At 57.0% G+C, this 23034-nt stretch overlaps 1 protein-coding gene across 1 annotated transcript in view; it reads left to right on the top strand.

Annotated features, from left to right (window-relative positions):
- The window catches only part of GALNT9 (polypeptide N-acetylgalactosaminyltransferase 9), a 100975-nt gene that overhangs the window by 29908 nt on the left and 48033 nt on the right, over positions 1–23034 (top strand). The window contains exons 2-3 of the mRNA XM_004430085.3: positions 1049–1229; positions 21889–22055. Coding sequence (XP_004430142.1) covers positions 1049–1229; positions 21889–22055 — 348 coding nt within the window. The remainder of the gene's footprint in view (positions 1–1048; positions 1230–21888; positions 22056–23034) is intronic.

The raw sequence follows: 23034 nt of genomic DNA, 5'->3' as shown, positions 1-23034 counted from the left end.
CACAGCCTAGATGCCCCAGAACCTCCTATCCCAGAGGGAGGAAGGGGTGCTGTCCTTACCCAGTGGGCACGGCTCTGGTCCCCGGTTCCCTCTGGGGTGACATCTCCGAGCCTCGTTCCTCTCCTGGCACAAGTGACCAAATAGAGGAACATTCCAGGAGAACACTCCCTAGCCTGCCCTCTCAGGCCCCCACGCGTGCACACACACCCTGTCACCCTGGAAATCCGTCGGGCTCCTTCCAGCCAATGCCACCCCGCCCCAGAGGTCACCCACCCCCGCCCGTGTCACCACAGACCCATCTGGCGTGTGGACATTTTCTTTGTGTCTTTGGAGGCTTCTCGATCCGCATAAGGCGTCTCAGACTCAGCCAGGTTGTTGCCGACACCAGCAGTTCCTTCCCTTTACCCCAAAATAGCCTTCCCTTGTGCGGATGCAAGATTGGTGTAAATGACAAAGACCGACAACATCGAGAGTTGGTGAGCAGGTGCGGCAACTGCTCTGCATTTTTTCAGTTAATTTATTTTTATTTCATATTTTTAAAAATTAATAGACTTTACTTTTCAGAGTAGTTTTAGGTTTACAGAAAAATTGAGCGGAGAGATCAGGGACTGTCCCCTCTGTCCAGTCTCCCTCACCCGATTAGTAACATCTTACCTTTGTTACAATGATGAGCTGATACTGACACGTTATTAACAACTAAAGTGCACAGTTGCCGCCAGGGCTCCCTGTTGGTGCCCGACACTCTGTGGGTTTGGACAAATGCGTGACACACGTGTCCACCACGACAGCGTCCAGAGCAGCTTCATGGCCCTGAAAGGCCTCTGCTCCACCTGCTCCTCCCCCTCCCCCTCCCCCTGGCAACCACGGACCTCTTTACTGTCCCCCCGGTTGTGGCCTTTCCGCCACGTCCTAGAGTGGGATCCTCAGTACGGAGGGAATTTGCTGAGTTTGCACCTGAAAGAAAGGGGCCGTCTGGGGAGGCCGAGGGCGTGGGAGGAGCCATGGGTCCTTGGACCTGCCTGACCGCTCTCTTTTCTCCTCCCGCCAGGCCTCGCCAAGCCCATCGGTCTGGTGGAGGGGCCAGGGGGCCTGGGCCAGGGTGGCATGGCGGCTACCCTGCGTGATGACAGCCAGGAGATGGAAAGCAAGTTTGAGGAGTACGGATACAACGCGCAGCTCAGTGACCGAATCTCCCTGGACAGGACCATCCCCGACTACAGGCCCCAAAAGTGAGTGGCCCCCGCCCACAGGTGCCGCCAGGCAGCCCGGGGTCCAGGTCCGGGGCCTGGCGAGCCGTGGGCTCCCGGCACCCAGACGTCCAGGCTGGTGTGGGGGGCTGCGGGATGGGCCCCCAGGCATGCTCGTCTTGTCTCTGGTGTCTCTGCCGGGCCACGGCGTCCTCCTCAGGGGCAGCTACAGGGTGAGGCCACCAGTCCCTTCTGACACAGACGTGTGCAGGCCTGGGAAAGCCGGGCTGCGTGCGCTGCTGCTGACACTCAAGGTGCCGCCACCAACGCGAATGACACAAATGACACAAGTGAGAGGAATGATGCCAATGACAGCCTGGAGCCTCAGGCTCTGCCAGGCGGGCTTGTCCTGCTTGCTTCCAGTCCAGCAGCTGCAGCAGTGGGTGGAGACTGTTTAAAGCCAGCGTGGCCTGCGTCTAAAAGGCATTTGCCATTTCTGTGGGTGGGCCTGTGTGACCCTGTGCCACCCCCCGAAGCCGCTGGAGTTGGTTCATCCTTCCCCGACTGTGGCTTCGCCTCAGGTCCCTCAGGACCGAGGCCTGGTCTCTGATCACTGCATCCTGTTTTAAAGCTCACAAGGTACCTTGGTGGAGACGAGACTTGAACAAAACGCCATCTTAAAGGGATGCCATTACTTTAGTAACGCTCAGCCGCGCACGGTGTCCAGGCCCCGGAAACAAGCGGCGGTTCTGGCCGGGCTCCTTCCTGCGGCTCTTCTGCAGGAACCCAGCCTGCGGGAGGGAGCCCTGGACGGAAAGGTGCTTCCAGCGCGCCTTCCTGGGCAAGTCCAGGGCTGGGCTGGGCAGCCCTGTGGTCCAAGCCGCCTGCTGAGTCAGGGATACGGTGTCCGTGTCAGCCAGAGCAGACTTCAAGGAAAGGCGGATGGCGTTGGGAAGTGCGTCCATTTAGCGCCTGTCTCAGTTTGCTGCTCGTGGGCTGAGGGGACAGGACCCCAAAAACAGGTCCCCAGAGGGAGCGCTGGTGGTGAGCGCCCTGGGCCGCGTGGAGCGAGTGCTGGGGGCTGGGGCGCAGCGACTCGTGCATCTGCTCTGGTTACTGCCTGGCGGGTGGCGCTCGCCTCACCTGTCCTGTAAATGCGCCACAGGGACTGACGTCAGGTGACCCGCTCCCTGGACAGCAGGAGCCACACAGCGAGAGATGACCGCCGGCTCTCCCGCTTCCCTGTGACTTCTCCCGGAGAAGTTCCCCTTCCGTCCCTGAGACACAGTGGAGGCCGGAGCACGGAGCACGGACGCCCCAGGCCTAACCACACCCCACGTGTGGTAATGCTGTTTTATCTTCATGGTTACCATTTAGCACAAGTAACGCGGCTTTCCATTTGCAGTGATGAAATCAAGATCCCCTTTTGAGTAAAAAATGCATTTAGGTATAAAACAGGCCAATTTGAAGAAACATACTAAGTAAACAATAATGCAGGTGGTGTCCCGATGTGATGACAGTCGCAGACACTGGGCTTGAACTTCGCGGGTCTGGGAAGCACCCAGTCGTACAGTGGCCCAGTCTGTGCTCTGAGAGCGTGGGCGTGTGTGCAAGTGTGTGTATTCATGCATGTGCACATGCGTGTGATTGTACACGTGTGAATGTGCATGAGTGTGAGTGCACGTGTGTGCGTGCACACGTAAGCGTGCTGCGTGTGCACTGTGTGCATGTGTAATTGTACGTGAGTGTACTGCGTGTGTGTGCACCAGTGTGTGGATTTCTGAACGCTCCCACGTGTCCTGACTTGTGGAGGATGAACTGGACACGCTGGCCCGCAGGGTCAGCACCGCGGCTGGACTTGAGCGCCGTGCTTGGCTCCGAGCGTCCGGCCGCCGCGGCGTGTCCGGAGGACCCCCAGACAGCCTCAGCTTCAGTCACCGGCTGAGAGGACCCGCAGACCTGGCAGAGCTGTGGTACTCGTGTGCGCCGTGTTGTCGGGAAAGGACGCGGCCTGGCGTCCGCGGAGGGAGGGGAGCGCAGGGCAGGGCTGGGAGAGCAGTGTGTTTCCCGCTGCCCCTCCCGGGGCTCGTACAGACGGCGCCTAATTCTCCCAGCAACGGCGGGTGACGACGTGTGAGGCATTGCCAACCAGGAGGCCACCCGAGTCTCGGTGTCCAGGGTTTTACCGGCGGACCTTAGTCCCCAGGCCCTCCAGAGGTCAAGCTGATACCTGGCGGCTCCAGGCCCCACCTGCACTGCAGCACAGACTCTGCGGCCGGCCCAGGGTCCCCGGGTAAACGCTAAGGCCCAAGGCCCAGAGGTCACCTCCCGGGCGCTGGGCCGCGGCCAGACCTTTCGTGCGCAGGAGGCGGACAGGCCGCGCCCGCCGCGCCCCCCCCGCCCGTGGCGTGGGCGGGGCCCCGTGCTCCGCCCCCCGCGCCCGGCACGCGTGCGACCCCGGCCCCCCGCCCCTGTAAGCAGGGCCTCCAGCCGCGAGCAGTGGACCGGAAGCGGGAGCGCCGGCTGTTCCTGCCTCGTCTCTGTGCTCCCCCTGCAGCACTTGCGTCCTGACGGGAGAAAGCCGGTCTCGACCCGGTTCCGGATGGTCCCGTCGTCTCGGGGGTTCCCGCTCCTCTCCGCGGCCGCAGCACGACTTGACCCCTTGCCCAGTAGGCAGCGGGCTTGTGTCCAGTCGGACTCTGACTCAGAACTGAGTGACCCCTGAGCTGACCCCCTGTGACCCCGTGATCCTCCGCCTGCTTTCCAAGGGGTCCAAGCCCACAGGGGTCAAGGTGACCGGACCCCTCACTGTCCAGCCACCACCAGCCCTGGGCCGGGGTCTCCCCACAGTCCTGCTGCACCTGCCAGTGTCGGAGCCGTGCATTCACAGAACGGATGTGCGCCCGTGTAATAGACGCCTGCTGTTTGCTTCCCGGGATCCGCTTCTTTCTTTGGCCGGTGCTCCCGGCTGCACGTGGAAACACCCCTCCCGCGCTCCCGGCCGCTTCCCGCCCCAGCTGCAGCGGATCACGTGACCAGGTCTAAGGCACTGAGGGCGTTACAGTGATTGCCTCAGGCCTGTCACGTGTCCTAGGCCAGTCCAGTCAGAGTAAACCTGGAGATTGCCTGAGGCCTTTGGGGAAAATGTCAGGCTTTTTCTCCACGTAAAACTGCAAGGATGGGAGCCTGAGGAGCTATAGCTTCTTATTATCATCAGGGGAAGGTTGGAGCTCCTAGGGCCCACCAGTGAAACTCAAGAAAAAGTCCAGTGCAGGGCCTGGCAGAGCTGGGAGGTGGGGAGGAACCTGGTTCCGGGGCCATAGTATGAGCATCTGGATCCAGCTGTTCCTGAAGCCATTTGGAATAAATAATAAATAAATAAAAAATAAGTCCTCTAGGCTATGCAGTAAATTAACATACACACACATAGTCATACGTATGTATTTTTAAACTTTTTGCTTCAGCAAATTTGGATTGGGTTTCCTGCTTCTTCAAGCTGAAAGGGCTCCGCCTGGGTCATCTGACATGTCACTGTTCTCCCCCACGTCCTCATGAGCACTCTCCTCCTGCTGTCTTGCTGGGCCTGGGATTTGCTCCAGCAGTAAGAGCGACTCTGGCTCCCTTCTGAGGATTCAGACCCACCCTCCCTCACGCTGCAGGCTGCTCCCCTTTAGGAAACCCCGGTCTGCCAAAGTCAACACTGACAGAAGGGACCAGTGCCAGTGTCGTTCTCATGTTACCAAAGAAGATGTCAGGGCAGACCTTGAGAGAGCCGACATTACAACAGCCTCAACAGATAGAAACCTGAGCCACAGAGTCTCCGCCTCCCCAAGCTAGAGAATGGGGGTTTTATGTACTTGCATGTTTGCTTATATTTCAAAAAAGGAATGGGGAGGCTCTCACACCAGTGACCTGCGCAGAACCCCCTCCCCACCACACTCGCCATGTGGATGACAAACCAGAAGTGGAAGGAGGCCTTTTCCGCCAGCCTCGGCCCTGCGCCTCCCCAAGCCGGTGGCCTGGAGACCCAGAGCTTCCGCCCGCGCAGTGGCCGGGACCACCGGGGTTGTTCACGTGCAGTGACAGCCGGTGAGAGCCCTGCTTGGCACACGGCCGGCCGTGCGGGGACAGCTCTCCCCCATGCAGCTCAGCCAGTGTGGCCGAGCCTCCCCGGGGCTTACTGAAGACACACGTGCTGTGGGCCAGGCCTTACCCCACTCAACCCCGCGGCAAGGCTCTGAGGACCAGTATTGTCCCCACTCACAGAGGAGGAAGCCCAGGCAGGCAGGTCAAGTCTCTGAGTTGGGACCCCGGCCCGAGGTGCAGACCGGGGCCCCGGGCAACCTGGAGGTCCACTGGAAAGGAGAGACCACTGACACAGTCGTTCTGAGGGGCTCAGCGGGGGCGGCGGAGCATCCCTCCGGGGTGGGAGGCGGAGGGCTGGGGACGGGGCCGGCTCCTGCCCCACCTGCTCCTCCTGTGGTTGCCGGACTCAGCAGCGCTGCCCTCCCGCCAGCCCCCCGCCTGTTCCCTGCACCCCTTCCTCTCCAGACCCTGAGTGAGGGCACCGTCCACCCTCCACAGGATCCTCCCTCACGAGCCCTGTGACGGGAACACGGAGCCCCCTTTCCCTAACTGCTCGGTTTCCACACGACCCCTTCACAGAACAGGGGCAGTGGTGCAAGTTGCAAATAATGAGAGTCGTGTTTTCATCAGAATCTCAACATGCCTGGGGAACGCCTGTGCTGGGGGGGCCACATCTGCTTCCTGGGGTCTCCCTGTGGGCGTGACCGGTCCCTCAGGCATCAGTCTTCTCTCCTTGGAGATGAAATCTTCCTTAAACCTTAGTCCTCCAACGGGAGTCCCCCTTACTGCTGACCATCCTGGCGGCTGAGTTGGTAAGACATAAAACCCAATTAAAAAGTGGCTCAAGCAGGGGCTAGCCCGGTGGCGTAGTGGTTGAGTTCCGGAGCTCCACTTCAGTGGCCCAGGGTTTGCAGGTTCAGATCCTGGGCGTGGACCTACACACTGATCGTCAAGCCATTCTGCGGTGGTGTCCCATATACAAGATAGAAGAAGATGGGCCCAGATGTTAGCTCAGGGACAATCTTCCTCACCAAAAAATAAAATAAAATAAAATGGCTCAAGAAAAATGGGAATTTGTTGACTCAGGCAACTGAAGGGTAGTTTCAGGCATGGCTTGATCTAGGGGATGATGCTGTCAATCATCAGCTCTACCTGCCTTCAGGTTGGCCCCTGTCTCAGTCAGGATCCTGGCGGGATTTGATGCCATCCTCAAGTGGGATGTGGACAGAATCCAGGAAACCCACAGGGATGTTGAGGCCCCCAGGGAAAGCTGCTCAATAGAACAGAACGTCCTTGTGACTGATGTTCTACAGTGGGGGTCAGAAAACCTTTTCTGAAAAGGGCCAGGTGTGAAAAAGCTCACTGATCTCCTTTACTCTCACACCCCTACCACGCTCACAACACTCTGACACCAGATGTGCGAGGTTTTTCCCACAGGAGCTGATTCTCTGAGACCAGCTGGGTGTCCTACAGTTCAGCTCAGTCCCGACACCATCTGCTGCAGTCAGTGCAGACCCCACGTCCGGCCCACCTCAGACGCCAATCGCAAGTCCAGGTGTCCCTGGTACTTCTGACCAACTGAATGTAAGTCGGGGTCCCATGACCCCTCCTCGGTCCTTTGCTAGAACAGCTCACAGAACTCAGCGAAACACTCACTTACATTTACCAGCTTATCGAATGACGTGATAAAGACGCAGAAGAGCAGACAGAGGCAGAGGCACGGGGGCGAGGTCTGGGAGGGTCCCACGCGCGGGAGCTTCTGCCCCTGTGGAGTGGGGGCATCACCCTCCTGACACATGAGTGTGTTCAGGAGCCAGAAACTCTCCAAACCCCGTGCTTCAGCGGTTTTTACGGAGGCTTCGTCACATCCGCGTGATGGACCATTAACTCCACTCCACGCCCCTCCCCTCCCGGGGGCTGAAACTTCCAGCTTCTGATCGTGACGTGGTCTTTCTGGTGACCAGCCCCACCCGGGAGCCCACCCGGAGTCACCTCGTGAGAACAAAAGGCCCCCCCCAGCCCCAAGACCATCCCGGCCCTCAGGAGCTCTGTGTACACGCTCCTGCTGCACCCGTCACCCGGGGTGACGAGGGCCTGAGGGCCCCTGTGTCAGGAACGGGGGACGGAGACCGACAATATTTCTCATTATTTCTCAGGCAGAATAGTGGAGAGTTTAGCCTTTAGGCCACGTCGAGAGCAGCCACTAGTCAACACGAGCGTGAGTGGGTGTGGCTGTGGCTGGACTGAGCTTCATCCACAGAAGCAGGAGGCAGGATTGGCCTGTGACTGGAGTTTGCGGAGCCCTGCTCTGTAGCACGCATTTTCCCTAGAATCTTAGCTTCCTCACACAATCCAGTGTGGCAGGTGGTGCTTTCCAAAGACAGATGCAAAAACCTCTTCTAGAACCTCCCCCCCCCATCAGGAGGTGGAGTCTCTGTCCCTCCCCTTGAAACGGGCTGGGGTTGTGTGGCTGGTCGTCTGATAGAGGAGGGCAGGGGTGAAGCTGTGGGCCTTCCGCCCTGCCCAGCCCAGCACGGGCACTGACCCCTGAGCCGCCACACGAGCTGTCCACCTGTCCGGAAGCCGCCGTGTTGTGAGGAAGCCTGGATGTGTTCACTCCGTGTCCACGTGCACAGGCCTGAGAGCACATGGAGAGTGCCAGCTGCTCCAGGCCCTGCGGTGCCATTTCAGCCCACGTAACGGCCACCAGGACAGTCCCTGACCCAGAGCCACCAGCGAGGCCAGCCCGGAGCCCTGCTGGGAGACCAGGTGGGGGCGCCGGTTGAGCAGATATGTTGGAGGCTCGTCACCAGCTATCGATGACGGGACTCCGGGGAGGAACGCGAGCAGGCCTCGCAGGATGTTGACCACGGGCTTGTGATGTTAACACGTGTCTGTGGGTTTCCACTCCACACCCAGCAGCAGCAGCTCTGTGTGGTCACACGTTGGTGGCCATGCCTGGTGCTTACCGGGCCCCCAGCAAATGTTTATGGATGATTAAATGAATAAGAACGTAAATGCAGGCTCAGTCTACCTCCACCTGAAACTCACGTCAATCCCCAGGGGCCTGTCTCTCTGGTCAGAAATGGCCTTACCCAAGGCTCTCAGGTGCCCTCGTCAGAAACACACGTGGGAGGCAGGAGCGTGTGTGCATGCATGTGCTTGCATGCACGTGTGTGTGCACGTGTGTCCCACCCCAACCAGCAATTCCACCCAGTCTCACACCAGAGTTCTTGCCACCTTTCTCCGTCAGACCCATCATTCCCTTTGTCTGGAGGTAGATAGCTTTCCTAATTAAGCAGTGGCTTTAGTTATGCCACAAAGCACAGAGCATAGATCTTGATTATTAAGCCTGGCCCATGGGATCACAAAAGGAAGACTGGCAAATCCGAATTAAACAGGACCGTGAAAATGAACTGCCTCACCCGAGACCCCAGCCTACATTCCAGCACAGAGATGTCCCCTGTTACCTATTTGCAGAGTCTGTGTGCATGTTAACTGTCTAAGCCGTGAACAGCTTGGCTGTCAACTCTAATGAGTGCAGATTTGGTGGACGGCGGACTGGAGGAGCTGGGAGCAGGGTCCTCGTGCCCAACCCCGGCTCCCGGCACAGGTTCTCCTCTGACGCCTCCCGTGTGGGTCTGCGAGTAGAGGGAGGTGTCTCAGACGATGGGACGGGAGACTCCGTGTCATTGTGGGAACATGCCGGGGTCGTGGGGCTTGTTCCGCAGTGAAGGGCACCTGGTTCCTTCCTCATCTGGGGGCGGAGCTGCAGCAGCAAAGCCACGTCCTGACCAGGCAGTCAGTTCCTCCTCCAAGACACCCTTCCCTTCCTGCCCGCCCCCGGAGCCCCAGGTCTGTGCCCAGGAGGGACACATCTGTGGGGAGGGCAGAGTGATCCCCCAGGTGAGCCTGCACACCTCCCCCTGGTGTGGGAGGGTCCCCAGGGATGCAGACTCCCTCCCGCTCTCTCTCCTTTGGAGCAGGCTCTTCCTGGAGCCGGGCTGGCCCCTGCTGCAGCCGGGCCAGAGGCTCACAGCCAGGGGGAAAAGCGAGGCCCCTGCCCCGGGGCTCCCACTCGGCTGGGCACTGGCTGGGATGAGAGGCAGAGCCCGCTCGACACGGGCCGCCCTGGACCCCTCCGGGGGCTGGGGGTAGAGACACCCGGGGTCCCGCTTGCCCCGTCTCCTGTCGCTGCCCACCCTGAGGGCTGGCTGAGCACCTCAGAGGCCCTGCAGGGGCTGCCAGCCAACAGAAGACACCCTGCCGAGCAGGGCCCTGGCACGGGACAGGCACCTGCCTCTGGCCCAGTGACCCCAGGGCTATCCAAGAGAGTGCCCTGAGGGACTGGAGGTCACAGGCCCTGGTGGTCCTCACCACCCGCCTGAGCAGTGACTCTCCAGACGGCCCAGGAGGCTGTGGGCTGGCCATCCCCCGCAGCCGGCTCGCATGGAGGCCTCCAGGCAGCCGGACGGTGGCCGTGCCCATCACTGCGTGACCCCACTGCCCGTGGCTGACCCCTGGTGTCTGTGTGAGGAGGGGTGTGGGGGGTCTGTCTGTGCACGGTCCAGCGTCCCGTCTCTGACGTGCAGTCTTTTGCTCTGGGGTCTGAGGGTGGCGTGTGCCCCCGTGTCTCCTCGAATATGTGGTGAGGTGAGTCTGCCCACGAGGGAATCTGGGCCACAGCGTCTCAGCCCGCGGGTCTCTGTGAGGACGTGTGCGGGTCGGCCCGCAGCTGGCTAGTCTGTGCGAGTCTGGGCCTGGGTGTGTGGAGGGGTGTGTCTGCGGTCTGTGCTCGCCCTTAACTCCGCCAACAGGTGCCTCGAATAAATATGAGCCACTGATGTCTCAGTCCCACTCGGGTCTGTCTCCATGGTGTGTGCCCGGGTCTCTGTGGGCTAGATGTAGTGTGTGCACGTGTGTTAGTGTGTGTGCAGGCGTATGTAATATGTGTATGTATGTCTGTGTTGTGTGTGCATGTCGTTGTATGTACATGGGCTTACATTGTGTTTTGCTTGTGTGCACGCGAGCTCCTGTTTGTGTGCTCGTGTGCACCTGTACGTGTGTCCGCCTGTGCTCCTGTATGTGTCTGCGTTTGCTCCTGTACGTGTGTCCGCATGTGCTCCTGTACGTGTGCGTGTGTTCTCCTGTACGTGTGTGCGTGTGCTCCTGTGCGCATACGTGTGCTCCTGTACGTATGCGTGTGTGCTCTTGTACGTGTCTGCGTTTGCTCCTGTACATGTGCGCATGTGCTCCTGTACGTGTCTGCGTTTGCTCCTGTACGTGTGCGCGGGTGCTCCTGTACGTGTGCGCGTGTGCTCCTGTGCGCATATGTGTGCTCCTGTACGTGTGCGCGGGTGCTCCTGTACGTGTGCGCGGGTGCTCCTGTACGTGTGCACGTGTGCTCCTGTGCGCATATGTGTGCTCCTATATGTGTGCACGTGTGCTCCTGTACGTGTGCGCGGGTGCTCCTGTGCGCATATGTGTGCTCCTGTACGTGTGCGCGTGTGCTCCTGTGTGCATACGTGTGCTCCTGTACGTGTGTGTGCTCCTGTGCACATACGTGTGCTCCTGTACGTGTGCGCGTGTGCTCCTGTACGTGTGCACGTGTGCTCTTGTGCGCATATGTGTGCTCCTGTACGTGTGCACGTGTGCTCCTGTACGTGTGTGCGTGTGCTCCTGTGCGCATATGTGTGCTCCTGTACGTGTGCGCGGGTGCTCCTGTACGTGTGCGCGTGTGCTCCTGTGCGCATATGTGTGCTCCTGTACGTGTGCGCGGGTGCTCCTGTACGTGTGCACGTGTGCTCCTGTACGTGTGTGCGTGTGCTCCTGTGCGCATATTGTGCTCCTGTACGTGTGCACGTGTGCTCCTGTGTGCATACGTGTGCTCCTGTACGTGTGTGTGCTCCTGTGCACATACGTGTGCTCCTGTACGTGTGCGCGTGTGCTCCTGTACGTGTGCACGTGTGCTCTTGTGCGCATATGTGTGCTCCTGTACGTGTGTGCGTGTGCTCCTGTGCGCATACGTGTGCATGCGTGTACATATGTGTTTCTGGGAGGTCTTACAGTTAGCTGCCTGGACAGACAGGTGGACTTGGTCTTGGAAAGACAGGGCCCCGAGGCAGGAGGCCTGGCATGTCCTGTCTCGCATGTCACCCCATTCCTCGCTCCCAGCAGCCTCTCCAGCTGGGTTTTCCATGGGCACCACTCTGCCTCCATGCCGGCCGGAATCCCGTCCCGGCCGCTCCGTTGCCAGGCCAGCAGGAGGGCCGGCGTTGGCCGTGGTCCCACTCATTAGGATTCCATGCTTGCACTGATGTTCCCAGGAGGGCAGGTGTGTGTCACACTCAGCAGGCAGACGTGCAGGAAGGCGTCCACAGACGGCGAAGGCAGAAACGCTCCGTGACGTACTTCCAAGAACCCTCCTGGCAGCTGTTCCCAGAAACACGGTCACAGTCCCGACGATGCGGCGTCTGCACGCGGCCCCAGACGGTGTCCTCTGGCGGGAGACAGATGTGTGCCCTGCTGTCACGAGGCGAAGCCCGAGGCTCCCGTGGGAGGGACGCTGCCACTTCATCCCCTCTCCATCCTGCGTTCAGTTCTCCAGTGGCATAGAGAGCGTCCCTATAAATTTCCATTAGTGTCACTGCCGTGGCCCTGTTGCCTATGGGGCCAGCTGGGACGCCGCCTGTCACGTGTGCCAACCAAGACCTCAAAAGCAGCTTTCGAGAGTCTCGTAGCTGCCCCTGCTCCTCTATGTGTTCATAAATCCTCCTGACACGTCTCGTGGTTGGGGATGTCCTGCTGCTCTGGGGACGGATGGGGAGTGTGAGGCCCAGGCCAGAGCCCATCTGTGGCACGAAGCCCAGCCCTTCCTCCAGCCGTGGCCCGACCGTGCGCACCTTGATCCGGCCGGCCTGCAGGAAGCCTCCGCTGTGTGCCCAGCACAGCACGGGACACCGTGTGTCCACGCAAAAGACATGCTCAGCCAGACATCGGGAAATGGACCCGTTGCGATTATGATCACTGCTGATAACCCCACAGTTAGCTGCGTTTAAACCACGTGTTAACGGACCCAGAGGCGGGTGCAGGCTGGGGGAGGGGATTGTCCTCTCCCTGAGCAGGGCCTTCCGGACCTCAGCTGGGGGGCCTGGGGCCATCTGGGGGTCATCACGCACACGCCTGGCCCTGGACGCTGGGAGCTGTTGTAGGAGGTTTGGTGGATTCGATCGGAGACGTAAAAAGGAACTTTCCAACCCAAACGAATGGACTGAGTGCACACTTTATTATATAGGGACGGGTAAAGGCGAAAGTTAGCAAATAGATATGGAGAATACAGAAAGTAGCTATATACAAAGAAACATCAGACTGGGTACTTATAACATTCAAATAAGTCAATAAAAAGAGGAAACAACATCAGATCCATCAAGAGAGAAACATCAGACCGGGTATTTATAGTATCCACCCCCTGCACTGCGGAGAGTCCCTTCAATTGACATGGCTAGGCGGGAGTCTGATCGTCAGAGGTCCTGGGCAAGATGTCCCCCCCCCAGGTGAGACTCTCACCAGGCCTCAGTTTCCAGCAGTTTATATAGCACCAGCAATCTCTAGAGTAAGCAGTTGCAGAGTTTGCAGAGCAAGCATTTAGTGTTTCCATGCACAAATGGTTATCAGTTGCATATGTGCACTGAGCCCCCTGGCTATCATCCCAGCCCGGCAGTTGTGTACGTGCATTGTGCTCCCTGGTTATTGTCCCAGCCTGGCACAGATGGCCAGTCTGTCCTGAGCTACGACGCCTGAAGAGCCTTGTAACGTTATAATTTGCAACTGCCTCTGTGGGAGAAGGGCCAATTCCCACCACACAGAAAGCAGCTTTATGTTTCTTTGTGTGCCGGTGGCTGTAGGTCCGTGGAATGGCCAAACATGGCTGTACTCATGTCAAGGCAGGAGCTCAGCTGGGCTGTCCACCAGAGCACCCACACGTGGCCCCTTCCCCTGGCCCGGGCATCCTCACAGTGTGGCGGCATGGGTAGAGTCGGGCTGCCTCTGGTGCCACAGGCCTCCGAAAACAAGGTCCCAGCGCAGAGCCTCATTGTCTTCATGACTCAGCTCAGAAGTCGCGTGGCATCACGCCCGCTGTGTGCTTGGGGGGCTGCGGCAGCCCCTGAGGTTTGAGGGGAGGGCAGCCCGGTCCCCGTGGAGACTTGGGCTGTTCTTACAACCTTTTTGGGAAGTAAGATCCTATTTCAGACTATTTTGTGGTGTTTGGGGGTAGAAGGGCTCGAGGATGTTCTGAGGGAGGAGTTGGATTCCCCCTAAAGAGAAGCGATGTTCTGTGTCAATGAGAATGCTTTCAGATGGAAAAACCCCAACAACTCAGTTAGAAATGGCTGCGACGATAAAAGGACTCCTGATCTCAGATAACCAGAAGGCCACAGGCAGCAGGGGAGACAGAATTGTTCAACAGGTGGCTCAATGACATTGTCAGGGACCCAGGCTCTTCCCAACTCTGTGCTCTGCCACATTCAGCACATTGGGCTTATCTTCTCATGGTCACAACATGGTTGCTGCTGCTCCCAGCATCACATCCTCACAGGCCATATTTCCAAAGGGCTAGAATAAATATGATCCTGCATCTTCATCTCTTTAAGAAAAGAGAAAACTTTCCCAGAAGTCCCCACAGACTTCCCCTGGTGTGTCTCAGGCCGTCCGTACATCTGGCCTGTGGACCTTGAAAGGCAAGGATGCTTTCCTGCTCCTTCTCGGAGCCCCTGTGCTGTTGGTTTGTTCAGTCTCCTGCCTCTCAGGATGGGGGGACACCCAATCTCAGAGATGGGGGTTCGCCAAAAACTGAGCTGAGGGTCTGGCGGTTGGCTCTCCCCCTCTCCCACGGCAGCGGACGTGCCGAACTGGGATTATCTGTGTCCTGGATGAGGACAGGGTTGGGGTGAAGCAGCTGGCGTCGTGGATGACCTTCATGAGACAGGTGCGCAATGGCCAAGGCAGCGGTCAGGCCCACCGGCTCCACCGTCCTCCCCTCCCTGCTGAGGGAGAAGCTCACTGCTCGGGGAGGGAATCTGGGACATGGCTGACCAGGCAGAATCCTCCTGATGGGCGTCCTCGAGCTCAGATAAACGTGTCCCCGCATACGCAGTTCAGTTCCTGTGCTGGATCAGGGGTCCTTCTATAGCAAGTGACAGGAAATCCGTCTCAAATTGGTTTAAGCTAAAAAAGCAGATGGGGCAGGGCGTGCACAGGAGAATGTGTTACTCCTGCAACTACGAAGTCTGGAGGAAGCGCTGGCTTCAGGTCAGGCCGGATTCAAGGCTCAGACGATGTCCTCTGGAGCTGGCGTCTCACCATCTCTTGACTCTGCTATTGGCCTCCTTGGCTTCAGCCTGACCACTGGCTGCAAGATGGCTGCAGCTGCTCCAGCCTCACGTCCTGTCTCCCTGAGGCCCCAACCAACATCTCCATGGCTCTGACTGGTCACACATCTGTCCCCGAGCCTATCGCGGAGCTAACAGGCTCAGACCTAGTCACCTGCCCCGCTGCATCCCCCCAGCTACTTAGAGTGTGATGGTGGAGGTGGGCTCCATGTGCTGCGAGGGAGGAGGAAGGGGCTGAGCAGGACACAGCAAACGTCCACAGCCCTGGGACAGGACGGACAGGACTCAGGCTGGCATTCACTTTTCAGGGGAAGGGAGGGATATTGAGAGGGTTACACACTTGGCACCCCAGGCCGGGGTGAGAAGAGTGGTGAAGCTGGAAAGACGAGCCAAATCCCGGCCCCCCCCCCCCGCCCCTGCCCCCGCCCCAGGGCCAGACCCTAGATCCCAGACAGGGTCTTCTCTCCGGGCGATTTCTGGAAGGGATGTTTGGTGACCTCTGGAGGCATTCTGGGTAGTCACGACATGGGTGGGGGCCAGGGAGGCGGCTCTGTGCATGTACGTGTGGGGTGTGTGTGTATGTACCTGTGTGGGGTATGGACGCATGCACGTGTGCACGTGTGTGATGTGTGTGTGTGGCGACTGTTTCCTCAAATTTAGTTCAAGCCTCAAGTTTACACTTGAGTATAAACCAATATACTGGTTTATAACATTGTTATAACACTGTGTAATTTCAGGTGTACATTATTATTTATCAGTCTGTGTATAGACTGCATGGTGCTCACCACCAATAGTCTAGTTTTTATCTGTCACCATACATATGTGCCCCTTTACCTCCTTCACCCTCCCCCCACCCTCTTCCCCTCCGGTACCACCAATCTGTTCTCTTTGTCCACACCTTAGTTTATCTTCCACATATGAGTGAAATCATACAGTGTTTGTCTTTCTCTGTCTGGCTTATTTCGCTTAACATAAGGCCCTCAAGGTCCATCCATGTTGTTGCAAATGAGATGATTTTGTCCTTTTTATGGCTGAGTAGTATTCCATGGTATATGCACCACATCTTCTTTATCCAGTCATCAGTGGATGGGCACTTGGGTTGCTTCCATGTCTTGGCTATAGTGAATAGTGCTGCAATGAACATAGGGGTGCATAAGTCTCTTTGAATTGTTAATTTATGTTCTTTGGATAAATACCCAGTAGTGGGATGGCTGGGTCGTATGGTATTTATATTTTTAATTTTTTGAGAAATCTCCATACTGTTTTCCATAGGGGCTGCACCAGTTTGCATTCCAGAAAACCCTAAATAATCCACCAGCAAACTATCAGAAATAATCAACAACTGCAGCAAAGTTGCGGGGTACAAAATCAACTTACAAAAATCGGTTGCATTTCTGTACACTAATAACAAACTAGCAGAAAGAGAAGCCAAGAATACAATCCCATTTACAATCACAACAAAAAGAATAAAATATCTAGGAATAAATTTAACCAAGGAGGCGAAAGATCTATACAGTAAAAACTATAAGACATTATTGAAAGAAACCGAAGAAGACATAAAGAAATGGAAAGATACTCCATACTCATGGATTGGAAGAATAAACATATAAATATCCATATAACAGAAAGCAATCAACAGAATGCAATCCCAGTCAGAATCCCAGTGACATTCTTCATGGAAATAGAACAAAGAATTCTAAAATTTATACAGAACAACAAAAGACCCGAATAGCCAAAGCAATCCTGAGAAAAAAGAACAAAGCTGGAGGCATCACAATCCCAGAGTTCAAAATACACTACAAAGCTATAGTAACCAAAACAGCATGGTACTGGTACAAAAACAGACACACAGATCACTGGAACAGACCTGAAAGCCCGGAAATAAAACCACACATCTATGGACAGCCAATCTTTGACAAAGGAGCCAAGAACATACAGTGGAGAAAGGAAAGTCCCTTCAATAAATGGTGTTGGGAAAACTGGACAGCCACATGCAAAAGAAGGAAAGTAGACCATTGTCTTACACTGTGCACAAAAATTAACTCAAAATGGATTAAAGACTTGAAGGTAAGACCTGAAACCATGAAACTCCTAGAAGAAAACATAGGCAGCACAGTCTTTGACATCGGTCTTAGCAGCATCTTTTCAAATACCGTGTCTACTCAGGCAAAGGAAACAATAGGAAAAATAAACAAATGGGATGACATCAAACTAAAGAGCTTCTGCAAGGCAAAGGAAGCCATCAACAAAACGAAAAGACAACCCACCAACTGGGAGAAAATATTTGCAAACCAAGTTTAAACAGATGGGGCCGCAGAGCCGGAGAAGCAGACTGGCGAGTTCAGGTGAAAAAGGAAACCAGGAGAAGGCGCTCCAGCAGCCTCACTGCAGGGACGAGCCCTGGAGGCACGAGGTGTCCCCGGCCGGGAGGACGGATGGGCACACAGTGCCGTCCTGACGCCGTCACAGCCCAGCGGCAGTCGGGGCTGAGTGCTTGGGGGGAAGCACAGGATGCAGGAGCGTCAGCACAAGACGATGCCACCCAAGCCAAGTCCACACGCGGCTGTGACCTGGGGACAAACGTGCTGGAACCGTGAGGAAGAGCGGAGGTGACACGGGAACTCCTACCACACACGGACACCTGCCACGCCGCACACCCTCTGCTCCCCATCACGCCCGGACGGCCCCCCCACCCCGAGGGTCCTTCGTCCCCCAGGCCTCTCGCGGCTGGCTCCTCCTTACCCTTTGGGTCTTGTGGGCTGAGTCGGGTCCCCCACATTCGCACGGGGAAGCTCTAACCCCTGGAACCTCAGGGTGTGACCACATTTGAGATGGGTCTTTACAGAGGGGAGTAAGTTCATACAGATGGCCCCAGTCCAACATGACTGGTGTCCTCATGAGACGAGGAGATCAGGACACAGACACAGAGGGACGACTGGGTGAGGACATGGGGAGGAGATGGCGTCTACACAGCAAGGAGAGAGGCCTCAGGAGGAACCAGCCCCGCTGACACCTGGATCTGGACGTCCAGCCTCTAGACGGTGAGGAATGAATGTTTGCTGTTTAAGCCCCCGTCTGTGGTGTTTGTTATGCGGCCCCAGCTGACTAATTCGGGTCTGAACTCATGGTCACCCCTCCCGGCTTCTCTACAGACGCCCCCACTGCCCTGGTTCACACCTGCCGCAGCCCCTTCCACTCTCTGACTCACGTTCTTTGTTTCCTTGCGGCTCCTCTGTGCCCCCACGGGAAGCCGTGAGAGCAGACACCTCGTCTGTCCTCCGGCCCTGGAACAATGGCTCACGAGCAGACGTCCTCAGGACATAGCTGCCCAACGCTGGGTGACGTCTCGACGCAGGCGGAGAATTGGTTCTTGCTGGTCGGCAGTTCTTTACAACAGGCACACGTGGCCCAGTGGCCAAGCCCGAGGGGTCCCGTTGCCTCCTAACCCAGTAATGGAGGGAGAGAAAAGGGGGTGGGAGACCCCCATGCCCTCCAAAGTGGACCAGCTTCCTCCACACCCTGGACGAGGCATGGAGGTTGTGCGGAGATGAGGACGGCTGGCCCTGAGACGGTGGGGAGAGGCTCGAGGGCATGGCACGGTCGGGCCGTGGAGGTGGGGCCGTTCACTGTTCATTCGTCCACTCGTTAGTGAAAGTTTGTGAAGCACCTACTGTGTGCAGGCGTAGCTCTGGGTGCCTGCTCCTGGGGGGCTTGTGTTCTGGTGGGGAGATGACCCCAAAGAGCCAATGGGTGAACAGGGCCCTTGTGACAACGCATGAGGACGCTGAGCTAGGGGAGAGAAGGCACAGGGCGACCGCGACTCGATGGCGGTCTGGACGGGCCTGGGGGGTGCATAGCCTCCCCCAGGCCTCCTCGAACACCTCTGGCTCTCGGAAACCTTTCCATTCGGTTGCAGTTTCTACAGCCGTCACTCTGAAGATGGATTTCCTTCCTCAAGGTTTTTTTCTGTTTTACACATTTTGCAAGTTCATGAAAATTATGTATTCCAACTGTTTCTCTACAGAAAAATGGAGTGAAGTCTTCTTGTCAGAAAGTGTTTTTCTGAGAGATGAGATCTCCCGGCTGAGCGTCGTGGCCCATATCAATGCGAGAGTGATGTACGGCTCTCAGCCGCTTCGAGAGTCCCTCGGGCTCTAACTCCAGCTGTGGGCCGTGAGGATGTGACAGGAGGGGGGCGGCGGCCCTGGGAGGCTCTCTCCTCCCTGTGCCCGGGCAGCTCTGTCTACCACCCCCCCACCCAAATCCGACGGCTCGGGTTCAAATCCCAGCCCAGCACTTCCTACGTGAGGGGACATGGCCCCTCTGCACCTCAGGTTCCTCGCCTTTAAAGTGGGCTCCTGGGGGCGCTGCAGGGGGGTAGGTGGATGGATACACACTGAGCACATGCTGGCCCCGGGGGCCTCAGCGCTGCTGTCATGATTGGTGATCATCTGATTGGTGATCATCATGATTGATCAGCATCATGATTGGTTATCCTTCCAGAACAGCTCTGACATGGGCCCACCTCCAGCCCCCGAGGGACCCCTGATGACAGCTCTTCCTCAATGTGGAATCAGCATTTCTGGTGTGTGGGGCTGAGTCGTGTCCCCAGAAGGATCTGCCAGGTCCTAACCCTAGCACCTCGGATGTGACCGGATTTGGAAAGGGGGCAGCTGCCGATGTCATAAGTTACGTGAGGTCTCGCTGGGGCAGTGAGGCCCTGTTATGAGAGGTTCGGGGATTCAATCGGAGACGTAAAAGACATTTTTCACTCCAAACAAATGGACTGAAGGTATATTTTATTATATAGAGGATAGTAAAGGCGACAGTCTGCAAACTGATCCAAATAGGTCAAATATTAAGAGGGAAAAAACATCAGCCCGACTGGAAAGGGAAAACATCCACATCGGCTGAAGAGAAATGACATAAATCAACCGGAAAGAGAAACATCAGGTTGACCGAAAAGAGAACACATCAAATCAATTACTTCATATCAAATCAATTATTTCACATCAAATCAATTATTTATAATATTTACGCCCCACTGCCGGGAGAACCCTGTCAATCGACGCGGCTGGGCAAGGATCACACATCCTGGGCAAGGTGTCCCTTCCACAGGTGGAACTCTCACTAGGGCTCAGTTTCCAGCAGTTTTTATACCATCAGTAATTTTCAGAGTAAGCAACTACAGAGTTTGCAGAGCAAGCATTTAGTGTTCCCATGCACAAAATGGTTATCAGTGGCGTACGTGCACTGAGCCCCCTGGTTAACGTCCCAGCCCAGTAGTTGTGTACGTGCATTGTTCTCTTTGGTTATTGTCCCAGCCCGGCACAGATGGCCAGTCCATCCCGTGCTACGACGCTCCAAGAGGCTTGAAATGTTACAACTTGCAACTCCCTCCGTGAGAGAAGGGCCAGTTCCCACCACGCAGACAGCAGCTTTTATATTTCTTTTTGTGTTGGTGGCTGTAGGTCAATGGAGCGGCCAAACATGGCTGTATTCATGTCAAGACAGGCCCTAACCCGGCGACCCGTGACCCTCTGAGAGGAGGAGGAACAGACACACGGGGTGAAGGCCGTGACCACGGAGGCCCTTCCCGTGGGCCGCGTGACCACCCAGGTCACACCCACAGAGCCCGCCGGCCTGCCGAGTCCCTGCGTGGTGGAAACCTGAGGTTTTCCGTTTTACAAACACGACCCCTTTCTGGGAATGTACTGTGGGGGGTTCTCCTCCCCCACGCTCTCCCTGCAGGCACAGGGCACTCACAAGGCAATTCCTCCTCGGGGCTGCCTTTCCGGCTGCCCGATCGGGAGACGAGGAACACTTGTCTTCACCAAACCCCTCACGTTTCCAGAAGGTTCTCCTTCTACTCTCACCTGCCAGGTCACGTTGTGACGACCGTTCAGGACCATTCCGTCTCCTTCACGAAGACCCTCTTTACAAGTCTGGTGTTTCCAACGTGCAGTCCCGTCCCGGGCGATGTTCGCACTGCGTTCCTGGCTTTCGGGGGGGGTGTTTGCCTGGTACCCCTTTCCCATTTCTGTGTATTTTTTTGACCTTTTTTATCTCTTTACTTTGACTGTGTTTATTGTAAACAATAAACAGCAGGATTGTATGTGTGTGTGTGAGAGAGAGAGAATTTGTGTTAACTGAATAGCCTCTGCCATTTTAAGCAGAGATTTAGTTTATTTACATCTATTACAGCAGTTGACACGCTTGACTGGGTTCCCTCTATCTTACTTTTCTTAGTCATTTACTTGATTTTTTATTTACTCTTTTCTCCATCTCTTTATTTTTGACAGTTTTACTGAGTTTCTATTCACTCGCCTTTGTCCCCTGTGACTTGATTCTGTTACATTATTTCATTAACAGCCACCTTTGCTTTCTCCAGACTCATTAGTAAATACACTTTATTTAACTATCATTTAAAAACAAAACATTGCTCACCATGCCCCCCGACCCCCCGTTCCCTCACTGTCCTCACCCCACATCCCAACCACGGGACATTTTGTTCTCCCCGCTCCCTTCTTTTCCCCTCCCACACCCCTGCCTCCAAGATATGACCTTTGGAAGAAGGACACCTCCTCCCTGTCCTCCACCCCTCCGTTCTCAGGTTTGGCTGAGGCTGTTCGGTCCTTTTGGTTCCTGACACCAGGATCCCCTTGCAGCCACCTCTTCTGTCTCAATAGCCCCCATTGGATATCCGAGTTCCGCCATCCGGGCAGCCCGTCACTGTCTACTCAGATGTCCCTTCAGGGGACACCACCTGCGGGGTGCAGGACTCACCCAGCAGCAGCCAGCTCCATGACCCCGCAGGCGCAGACAGAGCTGGGTGCTGAGGGGCCGACGTGGGCTCTGGCTGGGGCTCTCCCGGTCCCCTGCACTGGACCTCACGTGACGTGATCACCTTCCCCTGTTGCCTGTCTTCCCCGCCTTCCGAAGGCATCGAGGGAAAAGGCTCGGGGTGGGGAGGGTCCCGACGGGACTCGAATGCCTTCCAAGTGCAGTCCCTACTTTTCGGGCGGGGCAGCGGGGTCTGGGCTCCGAGGGACGCCCATGGCTCCTCAGGAGAATGTAACGGTTTCTAGCACTACGTTCGGTCGGTTTCCATTTACGGCTCTGCTATCGCTCTCCTTGGCAACGGGATTTAGAACCGGCCTGAGTTGGCCTCCACTGGGGCCCCTCGTCCAGCACTGACCGCTGCCCCCACACCGTGTCCCCTGCAGGTGCAGACAGATGACCTACTCCGATGACCTGCCCCAGATCTCCGTGGTGTTCATCTTCGTCAACGAAGCCCTCTCGGTCATCCTGCGCTCCGTCCACAGCGTGGTCAACCACACGCCCTCCCAGCTCCTCAAGGAGGTCATCCTGGTGGACGACGACAGCGATAATGGTGAGTGTGGGGTTCCGGGGCCAGAAGTCTGCAGTCAGGGTGTCGCAGGGCCGCGCTCCCTCTGGAGGCCCCAGGAGGGTCCTTCCTGCCTCGTCCAGCATCTGCTGGCTGCCGGCATCCTTAGTGTCCTGGGCTTGTGGCCACATCGCTCCCATCTCTGCCTCCATCTCACAAGGCCTCCTCCGGGTGTGTCTGTGTGTCTCCTCTTCTTGTGAGGACACTTGTGATTGGATTTAGGACCCACCTTAATCCAGGAGGATTTCATCTCAAGATCCTTAACTAGTTACATCTACAAAGGCCCTGTTGCCAAATCAGGTCACGTTCTGAGGTGCTGGGTAGACATGGATTTTGGGAGGCTGCTATTCAACCCTGCAGACGTCACCCGGAAAGGCCCTACAGTGTTGGGCTCTCTTGGTTCCCATTTGCTTCTTGTCGACTGACAGAGACACGAGGTTCAAACGCGAGGCCTGCAGGTGGGGAAGCTGGGGTGGCGCTCACGGCCGGCACCCAGGCCCCGCGGCCTTGGCGTGGCCCCCCATCAGCCTTGAGGTCCATGGAGGGCGTGTCGTCTCACACCCACCGGGCGCAGAGGGCTCAGAGCCCCCACCAAGGGTCCGGAGGTGCCCGGGCCTGTCCTTGCCTGTTCCTCTGCAGAAGCAGAGTGAGAGGAGCCCGAACCCCACTCTGAGGGGCCCCCAAACCGGGTCTCAGTGGGCTGCACTGGGCCTGTGCAGTGACTCCTCCACGGTGCTCTCATCCGAGCAGCCCCCCCTCACCCCAGGAGGGAGGGAGGAGGAGAGCGGCAGGTGCCCCCCACAGCCCCCCAGGAGGAGCCGTGTGGCGGGCCTGAGGGAATGTCCAGCCAGCGTCGGGTCTGGACATCCACACTGGGGAGAGCCCTGGACGACACTGTCAGAGGAGTGAGAACTGGCCGGTTCCCTGAGAGGGAGGGCAGAGTGGGGGAGGCTGTCCCCAGGAA

This window comes from Ceratotherium simum, chromosome 35 (assembly GCF_057802395.1).
Source record: "Ceratotherium simum simum isolate JZ-2026a chromosome 35, ASM5780239v1, whole genome shotgun sequence".
Taxonomy (NCBI): Eukaryota; Metazoa; Chordata; class Mammalia; order Perissodactyla; family Rhinocerotidae; genus Ceratotherium; species Ceratotherium simum.
Note: the sequence above shows the minus strand (reverse complement) of the source record. Positions and strands in the feature narration are given on the sequence as shown.